General features: G+C 42.8%; 1 protein-coding gene across 2 annotated transcripts in view; it reads right to left on the minus strand.

Annotated features, from left to right (window-relative positions):
* Positions 1-13,787, minus strand: part of si:ch211-191a24.3 (tensin-3) — a 49,404-nt gene that overhangs the window by 21,096 nt on the left and 14,521 nt on the right. For both annotated transcript variants that reach the window (XM_037115079.1, XM_037115080.1), the window contains 4 exons: positions 9,860-10,789; positions 4,843-4,973; positions 3,679-3,772; positions 3,530-3,598 (listed from right to left, as the gene is read on the minus strand). In XM_037115079.1, coding sequence (XP_036970974.1) covers positions 3,530-3,598; positions 3,679-3,772; positions 4,843-4,973; positions 9,860-10,789 — 1,224 coding nt within the window. The remainder of the gene's footprint in view (positions 1-3,529; positions 3,599-3,678; positions 3,773-4,842; positions 4,974-9,859; positions 10,790-13,787) is intronic.

The raw sequence follows: 13,787 nt of genomic DNA on the forward strand, positions 1-13,787 counted from the left end.
TCAGCTTATGACTATGGATTGATGACAGTTTTACATCTCTCCCAAACCTTATCCTTTGCAAAGTCATTCCAGTATGTTCCTACAAATCAACCTAAAGATGAACTCTGCTGCTGTTTACTTTCCTATCCTCATGAGCAAAAAGCTCTGTAACGTTACGTAACATTTCCTTTGTGTACTTGTGGCCAACTGAAAATAAACATTGATATATATATACAGAAGCTCTCCGCCGGCGGAAGCAGGTTTCAGCCAGAGGAATGTAGATGTTATGAGCTGAGGTTCAGCAGAGGCAGATGGTCCTTTCAGACAAACACTTGACTGTCTAAACCTCAGGGGTCAAAGGTCAGGAGAAAGTGCAGGGGAGTGAGCAGAGAGGACAAAGGGAAACCTCTCCGGCTCCTTCAGATGAAGTGCTGTATTGATCTGAACAGGTTTTGTGGATAAGATGATTCTTGGTGTAATTCTAAAGAATTCTACTACTCTGTGGTCATCACTTAAAGGAGTAATTAGTGAACAAATGTAAACGAAGTGAGCAACAGATGCTGTAAAATTGATAAACGGTCTTAAAATACACAGTCGACTACAACTCATTCTTACTTAATAGTGTTTTTGGGTCCTGTTAATGGTTCTTAAATATACAGCATATGATCTATGTTAAACTCATATTTATCTGCTAAATATTAAGCTGGAGGCAGCACAAAGACTGGAAACAGGGGAAGCAGCTAGCTCTCTCTGCCGAGAACGAAATTCATCTGACAATTATGTGCTTCTGTTTTATTCATCAAACAAACAAGATTTAACGTGCACATTAATGAGCTTTTGAGGTGTTGGTATTTATTATTGTCAGAGCTAGGACAGCTGTTTCCACTGGTTTCCAGTCTTTATGCTGCCTACACTAACCAATTCCAAAATAGAGTCTAGACTTTTCTTTTTTTATCTCAAATCACCAGATTTAATGACTGGAGTAGTTTACTTTTACCAGCAGGATCCCAGTGTGATCAGCCTGGTGATAACACAGTGGAAACTCAGCTGTGGTGTTCACATGGCTCGCTGTTGTTCTGGAGCTGTCTGCTGCTGCCCACGCTGCAGTAGCCTTAGGTCCTACTGTGATTGCAGTAATGGCTCTAAACATTTCAAAAAAAAAAAATCATTTAAATGGGGAATCTGACTGTTCTGTCTCGACATTCTAAATTGTTTCCCACACAATCGTCTGTCTGCCTTTAACGTGGGAAACAGGAAACGCTCGTCTGCTCCCTGAAAGGGGAGCGAGCCGCAGATATTCTGCCTCCTTTGTTAATTCTTCTGTCCATCCAGCAGAGAGAGAGAATCAGGTGTTTCTCTGTAAACAAGTAATAATTACGCTTTCATCAGCTCCTTCTCCATCCTGCCGCCGCTCTGTTCTGACAAACATGTTTACAATAAACAGGCAGACCTGCCCTTTAAAGGACTGGTCTGATTTGTCTGCAATACACAGCAAAATGCCATCATAAACATTACTTTGCTTTTGTTAACAAGAGTTGGATTACTATATGCCAAGGTCACAATGTTGTAGGATTATTTTCATGAGAAGGAAAACTGGTGGATACGTCTCACAGTTGTGAACTGATTATAAAACATATTTCATATTGACTTGTCATCAAATCTTAAATCAATTTCATTAAAACGAGCTTGACTTAAATAGGTCAATGGCCTTGAGCTCCTCTGTTCAGGGTGGAGGTATTGACCCTAGAGAGTCAAGGGCAGTCGATTCAAACAAATGTTATTTAGTCACTTAATTTTATACTCAATTAATTTGCATCCTCTTCGATTTACAGCTATGTCGCAGAGCAGTATTGTCCTAATTAGTTTAGTTTAGTTAGTTTAGTGACTTCTTCCTATATATTGGTTTTAGTAGAGCACAACTTTGGACATTTCGTCCCCACATGTGAACACAAATTTCTGAACTATGTATTTGCGTATTTGCAGAGACCTTGCAGCCCTCTGCCTGGACTTTCTTATTTTCTCACTGTTTTGCCATTAGGGACTAAGACCAAAACATATAGTTAGTCACAACACTGTGTAAAATGTATTATTGTATTATTAATGTATTATTCAGCATTTGCAGGGGTGTGATCATTTATCATCCAACTAGGGATGCAGGATATTGAATCTTTCTTTTTCCAGTATCCAATAATCTAATATTCTCATACTTGTTTTGGCCAATTGCTGATGTGTTAATTTTTTTTTCCCACCTCATTGCAGAGAACACAATGCTTCCCTTAAGAGGAATAACATCATTATGTCTTCTCTTATCATGATGGCCCATTGGTAGATGCAAAATTATGTACACATTCCCCGGGCAAAATATGTAAACTACTCAGTCTATGATTTGCATCACATGCACATAATTAAAACTAATTATTATTCATTTGGGGCTACTTTTGTCTTAAAGCCCATCTTGTCTGATATACTGATATCTCTGAGAATTCCTACATGTTACATGGACTCTTTTGCCTATTGTAGGTCCACAACTAGTCAGAGGTCTGCACAGTCTTACTTTATTTGTCATTTACGTATTTCTAGGTTCCCTCCTGTGTTCTTGTGTTCCTCTCCAGTCTGCTTTCCCTCCACACCTACGCTGCACCTCCACATCAGCTCTCTTGGTTTCTTCCACTCATTCCCCCCCAGCTGTGTTTCTCCTCTTCTCTCTTTGCAAGCATTTGCAAAACTGTGCATATATATGGATTATTGTATTTCATGTTATTTTACTTATTTAAGGCTGCATGAGTTGTTTAATGAGTCTCTTTAGATACTGTACTGTAACAGACAAACTGAATACACCTGCTTTACATCCTAAAGCAACGAAACAAAACGAAATGTAAACATTTTTACCACTGATAAATATGACTGACATTATACTGTGTGTTGTCTTTGTTTCCTCAGCGGGAATAGTTTTTAACTCTGAGAGCAACATGACAGCCATAGACATCAGATATGACACATGGCCGCTGAGAGACACTTTTGTTTTTTGACACTACAGTGAATTCCTTCTGCAGCTGCGGGGTCCATATCTCCTCAGGCAGGATGTCCCAGCAGCAAAAGACCCTCCCCTCTTCTCCCATCCCCTCCCAGAACAGGACGTGAGTGGACATCCTGCCAGCAGTGGTCTCTTCCTCTGTTAAAGTCGACTATTATTAGCCACAATCAGCTGTCCTGCATCCCAATCCACTATTTATTAACACCTACACTGTTTTTTTTTTGTTTTTTTTTATGTCAAACTTCCAGAAACACGTCTGTCTGTCTGCCTCTAGTCTGACACAACTTACCAAAAACAGAGTCATGCCCACAGAACCAGCCAGCAGCAACAGAGCCCAGGCCAGGCATGTGTATGTGTGTGTGTTATATGCCAGGAGGACATTCCAACCGACTCTTCAACCCTATCCGGCAGCCATCAGGAGTGTTTGGGTCCACACACACACACACACACACACACACACACACACACACACGCTCATACATGCATATGGTCACACACACTCTTGGGAAAGTCTACCTTGTGTCCAGCTCTGTTGGTCCCACTGCCTGCCCATCCTGAGCTGGGAAAAGTCTGAGAAATGTTTCACTGGGAGAAGAAAACAGACATTGATTAGATTATAAAATGCTGACCCATCCAGTGGTGTCCATTCTGACTTTATCTCTTACCGTAGGGCGTCGGAGGAGACACAGGGAAGGCCGGAGTAGGAGGGACGATGTCAGTGTGTCCCCGATAGTCCACACTGTTGGTTTTGTAGAGATGCTTTTAAAAAGAACAACAGAATAAAATAAGGGGAACAGTCAACATGTTTTTATTAAGTTTTACTTCATGGTGTAACAATCCCACACACACACCAGCAGACATCAGTCTTGTGATCTGTGTGTGGCTAAAAGCTTGTGTTTTGGTCTAAACAGTTGGGCCATTCATGCCACCCAGCCATAAGAATGAGGCAGGAGCAGAAACCCCAGCTCTTAAAAAAAGAGGGGAGGGAGAAAAGACAGAGTGTTACATAACCATCATCTTTTAAAAGGATCACTGTGATTTATTTTTCTTTAAAGTCATTTGGTAACAAATAAATCAGTCTTTGGAAGTTTGGTGTGCGACTGAATCCAAAATAATGTGGTCAGATCTGATCACGGCTGTTGTCACGCAAATTGACTCTGAGACACGCAAACAGCTGGAAATGAAATTTATGATCTGGAAACAAAATGCAAAATGTTGCATTATTCACAAAAACTCTGATTACAACTCTAAGGAAAAACAATATTGGAAACCAGGGCTGTCCTGTTCTGATATGAGCCATTTTGTGTGGCATGTGAATAAATATTGATATTGAAAATAAATTATTTTCCATTTTATAGCCATGTCTTCCATAATGTAAGCTTATGGTAAAGAGTCTCTTTGGGCTAATTGCACGATTTGGCCACCATGTTAAATTAGCTTCAAAGCCTGGCGCTCTTACCGGGGGCTTACGAAATGCTGCACCAGTATTCTCTACCTGTGTTTGTCTGCTATGTGTTACTGAGTAGTGTATAGTGGGCTGTCAGATCTTTTTCTCTAAAAAAAGCTGCCTACTGTGGCCGACGAGAGAAGTGTCATTAGGCAAAAACACTGTAGTTGTAGCCGGCCTACAAAACGATAACTCTTTGCATACCAGGGTGCAGATGCAGAATCAGGGGATAATTCTCTTTATGTTGCTCACTATAGGCACCCTTTTTCACATTATTTGATAGTGACACTTTAAATAAAGGTTTTCTCAGTTATCCCTGGTATGGGTGAAGTTCACAGTCAAAGCTGCAGTCAGATGAGTTGAACAGGGAAACTGTGGTTACCTGAGTTTGTGAGAAGGAAGGACTGTGCACCTCTTGGCCTCTGAAGCTCTGAGAACCAGCCCCTCTCCATCCTGGACTATGGAGACCAGCGTAGTCCACCACGTCACTGACCTGCTTCTGCTGCCTCCAGCCTGACCAGGAGCAGAGAGATAACGAGAGCGGGGAGGGTAGGAGGCAGAAAAGAAGAGCCAGACAGTCAGATTGTGATCTGAAAAAAGATTAGTCACGTCTTCCTCTATGAAATGAACCCAAACAGTTGCGTCTGTTCTCGTCTAAAAAAATGACACTGAGCAGTAGAGATGCCGAGCAGATGCCAGCATGGCAATGAAAGGTGATGTTGATCGTTCATGTCTAGAGTGTTTGTCTCTGACAAAAACGTCTATCAGCAAGTTGATCAGCGGTGTGTAGCTCCTATCATCAGGCACAGACTGTGTGAGTAAGCAAGACTTCAGCAGACCAGATGGTGGAAAAAACATGTCGGAAAAACATCTGTTGGAACATTCAGTCACTGGTCTCAGATATGGGTAGACTGAACAGCTGAACCTTTCTTTTCGATATAAGTGGTTTTGAAAAAGATTCAACAACTCAACAAATGGATAAGAAAACACAGTATAACAGTTCTATGAGTATATTAAGCCCAATGCATCAGTATCAGACTAGATTTCAGCCAACACACAGCTTGTTTACAATTCATTAATGAGAAAACTGAAGGAATCCTCATCAGAAATGTTTGGAAATGTTACTGTACATTGGATTATATGTTGTTATCAGATTCTCAAATATAGAACTCCTTATTTGTTTTGTTCAAGTGCTCTAGAGGGATGAGCTGCACTTTGTATTGAGCTGTAAAAGTTTTAAACCATATCTTGGAGAGGAGTCATCAAACTTTTTAAGCTGTTTTTTTATCAGATTTGACTGGTGTTTCTATACGTGCAGTTTTTTTGTCCCACCGACCGTTAAAAATGTAGTTTGGGTTTCTCCCCATTCGTTTCTAAAGGGGCCTGGAGTTGTTGCCTCTTGCCTGAAAAACACAAACTGCCCTGGTTGCCAAGATGACTGCTGATTGGCAAGACTTGCCTATGAGGACTTTGGTCATAGTAACAAGGAAGTACAAAGTCATCAGCAACTTCGGTCCAAAAGAGGTTTTGGCCTTGAGGAACATCATATCTTCTATCAAATGTTTTTGTTCACAGCCGCCAAATTAACATGAGCTTGCGAGGCAGCAAATTCACACTGAGTCCTATGAGGAGCTGCTGTCAGTTACACACAGACGTACTTTAGGTGTGACGGCCAGTGAGTATAGTATATATAGTTTCCCCTAACTTACAAGTTAAAACATTTACGGATACACTACTTGTCAGAATTGACACATTTTGATGTTTCTTGCTGAGCTAAAGTAAAAAGTGAAATTAAAAAATGATCTTATTATCTTGTACTGCAGCCCCTGAAGACAGTGTAAACACCAAGAACACACCATAACACAGACCCAGACGTGTGTGTCATGACTCGTGATAGAGCCTGTCCTTACATGGGACCACATATCAGCTATAAACAGCAATGTCGGCTTTCATTGTGAGCATCTCAAAAGCACATGAGAGGGCGAGCCAGTCCAACTGAAACTAATCCAGTTACTCTGCTGCACCCGCGGGCCTGCTGAGGGTGCCTCCGTGCAGCTTCTTACAGCGCCAAGGATCACTTGAAACCCGCCGTTTTTGTGACGCGGGGCTATTCTCTGTTGAAGACTGCAACTCAAGATTACAAGAGGGAGACGGAGGGCACGATGCTGAACAAATGCTTGTGTCAAACTTCAAAAGCATTCCTGATCGCTGACAAACTCCTGCCTCCAAACATCGGCTTGAAAAACACACGTTACAAAAGGACACCAACTACACAGTGAAATATTACTGTTACCGCTTCAAATGTGCCCTGGGGTGATGTCAGCCCCCTGACAAACTCCCTGACCTATACATACAAACATGACGCTCCATTTCCTGTGCTCAAATTCCACGATTAGAGGAAGAACCACAAGACCTCTCATTGACCTGGCTGCATATAAAAACATAGGGTCAGAGGTTAAAGGTCAACACTAACGTAACCCTGCATGGCACATGGCTCTGGGTCACCCATAACTACCGCAGAGCCCCTGAGAGATATGATTTAGGAGCTGTCACAGCCCGTTATGGCGGGAGCTCCCACATGGGCCACCGGGGTTCTCCGGGGTCAGCTTTGATGGAACAGCTGCTCCGTATGTAAAGAGCTGGGAAGTGACGACATCACTCGTACACCTATGACCCGCAGTTCTCAAACAAAGAATGAATCAAGGATGGAGTCTGCAGCTGAAATGTGCTTCGTCCTCCTGGCTGCCTCCCGATGGATGCGGGAGGGAGTAAATCTGTCATACGTGCCGGCAGAGTGAGAAGAAACGGTGAGGAGGAGAACAGGCAGCATCAGTGTGACACGTTCAGGTTCAAGTTTTCAGTCCTAAATTCACCTCTTCCCACATGCCACGATGTCACACTGATTTAATGAATGTGTGCTGTGAGGAACATTAAGGGGTATATTCACGGTAAACCTGGTTTGTCATATTTACTTGTTATTTGGGTTGAGAGAGGATGTCAAGTCATTTCTGAGATGAAAGGCTAAAATTCAAGAGCGTCAAAGCTCCGATCCCATTTACAAGTTTTACCACTGCACCTCATTTCCCTTCAGAACAGAATTACAAGGACGACAAACATCATAGCGGCTGATGTTGGCAGCCTTAATGACATGAGATGTCTGACTTTCTGTTTTTCACTGACATGATTCCTGAATAACATAATCAAGGCATGTTGGAGTAACTTAGATAGGGCTAGAGTTAGCTTAACTTTAACTGTCTTTGAATTATATTAATATGACACTTAAGTTAGCTTTGACTACAAATGTCCTTCAGAGGGAGACTTTTTACTTTGATACTTTGAGTAAATTTCCGAGCCTGTACTGTAATACTTTTACTTGTGTGTAGAAGTTGAATCAGTACTTGTACTTTTACCAGTCTTTTTACACAAGTCTCTGAAGTTCTACTGGACAAAGGTTTTGTGAACCACCTCTGCAGGTCTGAATGACAACCAGCTCAATAAATCAATGTCTTGAACTATGTAAGTTACATTCAGTCTGCTCTCTTTGAATTCTGACATTAATGGAGAAGATGTTTCATGGACAAACATCTTATATCTTGGCTGCTAATTTTGTCTCTCACATAGCACCGTCAGATACAGGGCACTTCGATATGCACACATCCTGTTTACCAGCCATCCCAAATCCACACACATTCACTACATTTTTGTATTTTTGGAAAAATCCACACAACGTGGACCCTGCACAGGTGAGGGATTAATTTGGGCATTTAGGGCATTTATCAGGCAGTCACTGGTCACTGTGGCTACTGTGGCTTGAATACCATGAGAAATTGTATTACTAATATCCAGATTTAACAGCATTTCAGTGCCTAACATCCTTGATATCTTTTAATCCCATTCAGCTGCCTCAGGCAGTAGTTCTATCATAACGTCAGTGGATTATGTTTGGATGGCTTTAATTCATCCTGAGAGTCACTGTGATGAGAGGTCAGTTCGGTCCGTCCTCACACATACTTTTCTTCAAACTGTAGATTTCCATTTAAACCCAGACAGACTGCAGAGTAAACACCTCACTGAGAGGTAATACTGCTTACACTGCAGGAACATTACTGCCTGTTGAACTTAAAGCTTCCACCCTTTCAGCAAATACCATGAACACTAACAAACACACCTTCTGATGTATCCGTCTTGGTGGAGATTTCCACAATCAGGCAGCGCTTCAGTCCTTCAGTCTGAGTTATAAAAGCTTCTCTGTATGAACTGGACTGAGCTCTACAATGTAAGACGTCCAGCCTGTGAGCTTCATCTGCAGCCAGCTTGTTGGCACACCTGTATTTTCTTTAGTGTGGCATTTCAACCAGTCATAGTTTCACAGTGGACTGTTTTATGTCTCTGAACAAGTAGAGGTGTGTAAAAGGAACAGTGCACGGTTATAATTTTGCCAGCTTAAGGGTCAGTTCAACCAAAATACATTACATTTATAGAGGCAGCAATGCAGAAAACACTGGCTTAGCAGAGGTTAAATGTCAGCTTTAGACATCTCCCACCCACAGCCATGCTGGCAGCTCTGTGGAACTATACATGCAGTGCAGGGTGTGGAGCTAAATGCTAACACCAGCATGCTAACCTGCTAACAGTAACAACTGCTGCCTTCAAATTGGGTGATATTTCCCATGTTCACGAGAAGAGTCCAAACCATTGTGTGATATTCTCAACCTCGAAAGTTGAAATTTTCTGAAAGCTATGAGATCATGATTTCATGCTAGAATAATGATAAAAAAAAATGCACTGTAAAGCAGAAACCTCTCACAAGTCTAATAATATTGCATTTCCCAGAGATAATGATAACAAAGATGTCGGGGCAATAGAATAGAAAAGGCCAAAAATAATTGAATCTCGCAGTTTTAGAGCCATACTTCTTCTGTTGTGGTATAGCAACACATTTTGAGCCACGGAAGTTAATTTTTGAGTGGATAGTGGAAATACACATTCAACATTTTTTGGATAAAAAATCTTTTGTCTTTGAGTCTTCAGTTACCATGCTAACAATTCCACAGCTGAGCCTGATTTTCAGGTATTCCTCATCAATAATATTTTGGATCAGTTTGATTCCGTCACAATCCAATCAATCAAGTTGCTTCAAAATTTTACTCACGGCCACATGTTTCAACCTCATGGTGGTGCTAGAAGAAACATCCCCAAATGAGGATTTATGTATTACTAAAACCAATTAAATTTTAATCCAGAGGCAGTTTTGTAAAATGATAACAAGACAACACGTTCATATAACCTTACATTTATAACTCGCCCTTTGAGTCAAAGATAGTGCTGATGTGGCCGCGTCAAAAGAGTTTGACGCACCTTTCCATATTTTTTTCTTTGTGCATTTTCAGTGGTCTTACCCGACTGATGGGTGTCTCCTTTGTGGCTGAGGCCATTGGTGTGGAGGGAGGCCGAGCGGGACAGCGGAGCACAGCGGGTGGGAACAGGAATAAAGGTGGGGTCCAAATCCAAAATCAGCTGGTTCAGCTGCTCTATGGACTCATCAATGTCTGTGGTTAACGATGCCAAGTCATCATCGTCGCAAGACGACATGTGTGTGTTATTGAGGGACTGTATGTTGTGCATCACTTGTGTGTTTTGTGTGCCGTCCTCGTCCACCAGTCCTCTCTGCACTGCCTCCCTGCTGCTTGTTCCTCGACTTGGTGCATCAGGAGCTACCAGGGATGGAGGCTTCTCTTTTTTCATCCTGCTCACCCTCTGTCCCCCATCAACTGCAGGGTCTTTCTCAGTGATGACATCAACCTGCTGCTGCTGAACCCAGGACTGTGTGGAGTACTCAGTCTGAGTCCCAGGCAGGCTGTCGGAGGAAAGCGAGCAGACGCTGCTGGAGCTCGGCAGGTCGACAGCAGAAGCTGCTTCACCGTCTAATTCATCCTCATCATCTAATATATCAGTCTCCCTCTCGCCAGATAAAGCCTCTCCACTGACAGTTTGCCCCAGTTCAGACTCATTCCCAGAGACCCCCCTCTCCCCATTGGCAGCAAGCTCAGCCATGACCTCCAAAAGAGGCTGAGCAATCTCGAAGTCCAGCCCAGTGACCAGCTTCCGTATCTGGGCGCTCTTTTCCCACGCAGGCCTACTCTTGTGCCCTGCTCCGGTCCGTCCCTGTGAGGCCACAGACAGGCCCGAATCACTGCTGGCAGACGGAGTCCGCTCACTGCAGTTTGGGCTGCTGGTGGTCAAAGAGAACAAAACCCCTTCCTCACCACTCTTCTTCCTCACTCCAGCATACAAACCGCCATTACCAGGGTCCAGAACCAGAGGTGGAGCTGTGGATACAAAATCAGTATGGTCAGAAAACGAGGTGAAAACAGATGCAAATGTGACCTACTGAACCAAGGTTATAGGTTTGGTGTAAGAAGCGAGGGGGGCATGATGAAATCAGAGGTTCTTCAACAATATAATAAAACTAATTCAAACTATGTGAATGCTTTAATGGGTCTGAGCTCAACAGCTCCATGACCATCTCAGCCATTGATTTGACCTCACTCATGTGCATGGAAAGTGGTGTTTCGCCTTGTCAGACTGTTTGGGTGTTTTTTTTTTCTGCTGGAAACCCTCTCAAAAGCAAGCCATGTTGGTTGAAAGGATTGTGTTCATGATGTCCACATGGGAAATCCTAGGAGGGAATTCAGGTCCCATGTTTTGGAAGAAGATTTGAGTTTTACTTTTAGATCTGCTCCAGAAATGTTTCCTGGACTACAACATGTCTTTCCATCAGTTCGCCCAATCAGAGGTTTACAGGAGCCTATAAATATAGAATTTCCCAATGGGAATTAATGGAGTATAAAATAATATATAATATTAATTTTTAAAAAACTCATCTCTAATCTTTATTATGGCAGCTTCAATAAAGATTCACGGAGATTAAAGTGATTAAAACAAGAGTACTTACATTGTGAAATTTAAGCAACAAACAGAAATGATGTTGTTTGAAATAAATGTTATTGTTACATGACTCCATACTTGCTGCTTATGATTCACTATGATACACGTTACACACTGAAACACACCACCTGTTGGAATGCAGCCATCACTCCAGACACACTCCATGTAGACAATATAAAGCGTCTTTGTGTGGGCAGGCAGACGCAAACATGTGTAGTTTTGTATGCGTGTGTGTCACGCAGTGGATGTGTCTGTCACAGACATTTACCTGAGGTCAGATGAAGCCGATTATACTCAAACACACACGCACACACACACTCACACACACACACACACACACACACACACACTTTGTCATACTTTAACTTGTTTGTATCTAAAAGAGTGCACACTTCTAATTGATTAATCAATTAGTCAGTCAGCAGAAGATTAATCAATAATGGATTCTTTGTTTGATTTGTATTTCTCAAGCAAAAAAGCCAAACGTTCTCCTGTTTGAGTGTCACCATTCTGAGAATTTCCTTCTATGACAGTAAACTAAGTCTTTTTTGTGTTTTGAAATAAGATACTTGTGATATTAAACATTTTGTGGACCACACAATGTACTCAAGCACTCGAAGACTGAAAATGATCATTAGTTTCACCCTAATACAAGACAGGCAATATCACCTAAAAGTTCTTGCCTGATAAAGGTTGCTCCATTCAGATGAGATAAGCCTGCCTCAAACAGTGACTGCAACAATACATACAGTGCATACCAGAGCTGTACGAGCACAACCTCTTAAGAGTCCAGAGAGGCAATAAAACTCAAATACCAGACATGCATGGTAAAACCTCACAGCTGGTCTCTGAGTTCTCACACACACAGATGCACACAACTGATAAACACTCTGTATAACTTTCACAACAGTGTAAGAGCTTCATAATGAACAGAACTTTATCACTTCAGTAAAAAAGACACACAAAATTGAAGCTTACTTCACCGGCACTTGGGAGGAAACTTTCACTGTTCCCACTGCAGACTAGAAACAGGATGGAAATGCTCACTGAAGCGTCCCTTTGGAGTCCCAGAAAGGAAAAGAGAAGCAGATGACAAGCTGAAAGGAAAGAGGGGCGAGGACGAGGACAGAATGAAAAGGATGAGAGAGGCAGAGGGAAAGCGAAAAGGATCCAGAGCGGCTCAGTTGAAGTCTCTCCTCTGCTGTCGTCCTCTCTCTCAGGCTGCCACAGGAAGACAAGCAAAGAACATTCTTTCTCTTAAGGTGCTAACAGCCCCCCGGTGTCCCCCCCTCCACCCTCTCTCTCATGTCACTCCTGCACTCCTTCCTCGCCTGCTCCGTCCCTGCACTATGAATCCCCGCCTTCTCGGTCAAAATTAGCCTGGTTCCTCCTCCCCCTGCATCCTCCCCCTGCATCCTGTCCCAGCTGACACAGGTAGCTGTGGAGAGAGTGCGCGCTCATGCATTTTTATGTCCGAGGGGAAAGCAGTGGAAGGAAACTCAAAGGTGGATCGTTCAATCGACTGCATGCACAAACACACACACACACACACACACACACACACACACACACACACACACACACACACAGGTGGAAAAGTTTGTGCAGGGCAGAAAAGAAAAGAAAGCAGAAGGACACTGAGCTGGCCAAATATGGAGAGGGGAATGTAAACATGGGGGCGGCGCTGGAGTGTGTGCAGAAGGGGGATGGGGACACGCTGGACAAATTGCAACCTGCAACTTGAACCTGAGAGCAACATGCACGACTTGAAAAACCGAGACCGAAGACAAGATAAAGGTGAAGAGAAGAAAAGACAGATGGGAGATGGAGGCGGAGGGGAGGGGATAAGTAGAACCACCTGTGGTTGAAAACAACATTCTTGTGACTGGCTGCGTTGCTAACTGGCTGGCACCCTCATTATGCTCATGTGCATGCGTGTGTGCTGGTGGTTAAAGGTAATGGCCATGTGTGTTTGCATTTGTGTGCGTGTGTGTGTGTGTGTGTGTGTGTGTGTGTGTGTACATGTGTGTTTACATGCCACTTTTCTGCATTTCTGCCCAAATGATTGGTCTATCCAAATTACATGGCTGGTAGAGGCAGATTTAGCAACAGCATAAAACAGCTGGAACTGAAACCTCAACCGCCGGTTTTAAAGTGATTGTTTCAGCTGTCTGGATGTGTGTTTTCATGTTGGTGTTTTCTCTGCATGAACGGTTATTCTAACTAAATGGAAACCCTTTGAAAAAACAGTCGCCCTCCAAATACACAGGTCCGGTCTGGCTAGTGTCTGAATGATTGTCGTTACACCCAGTCCCAGGAACGTGAAAGAGGCCTTTTGTGACCACAACAGTTGTAAGCTGTCACACTGATGACCAGACA

The sequence above is a fragment of the Acanthopagrus latus genome, chromosome 11 (genome assembly GCF_904848185.1).
Source record: "Acanthopagrus latus isolate v.2019 chromosome 11, fAcaLat1.1, whole genome shotgun sequence".
In the NCBI taxonomy this organism is placed as follows: Eukaryota; Metazoa; Chordata; class Actinopteri; order Spariformes; family Sparidae; genus Acanthopagrus; species Acanthopagrus latus.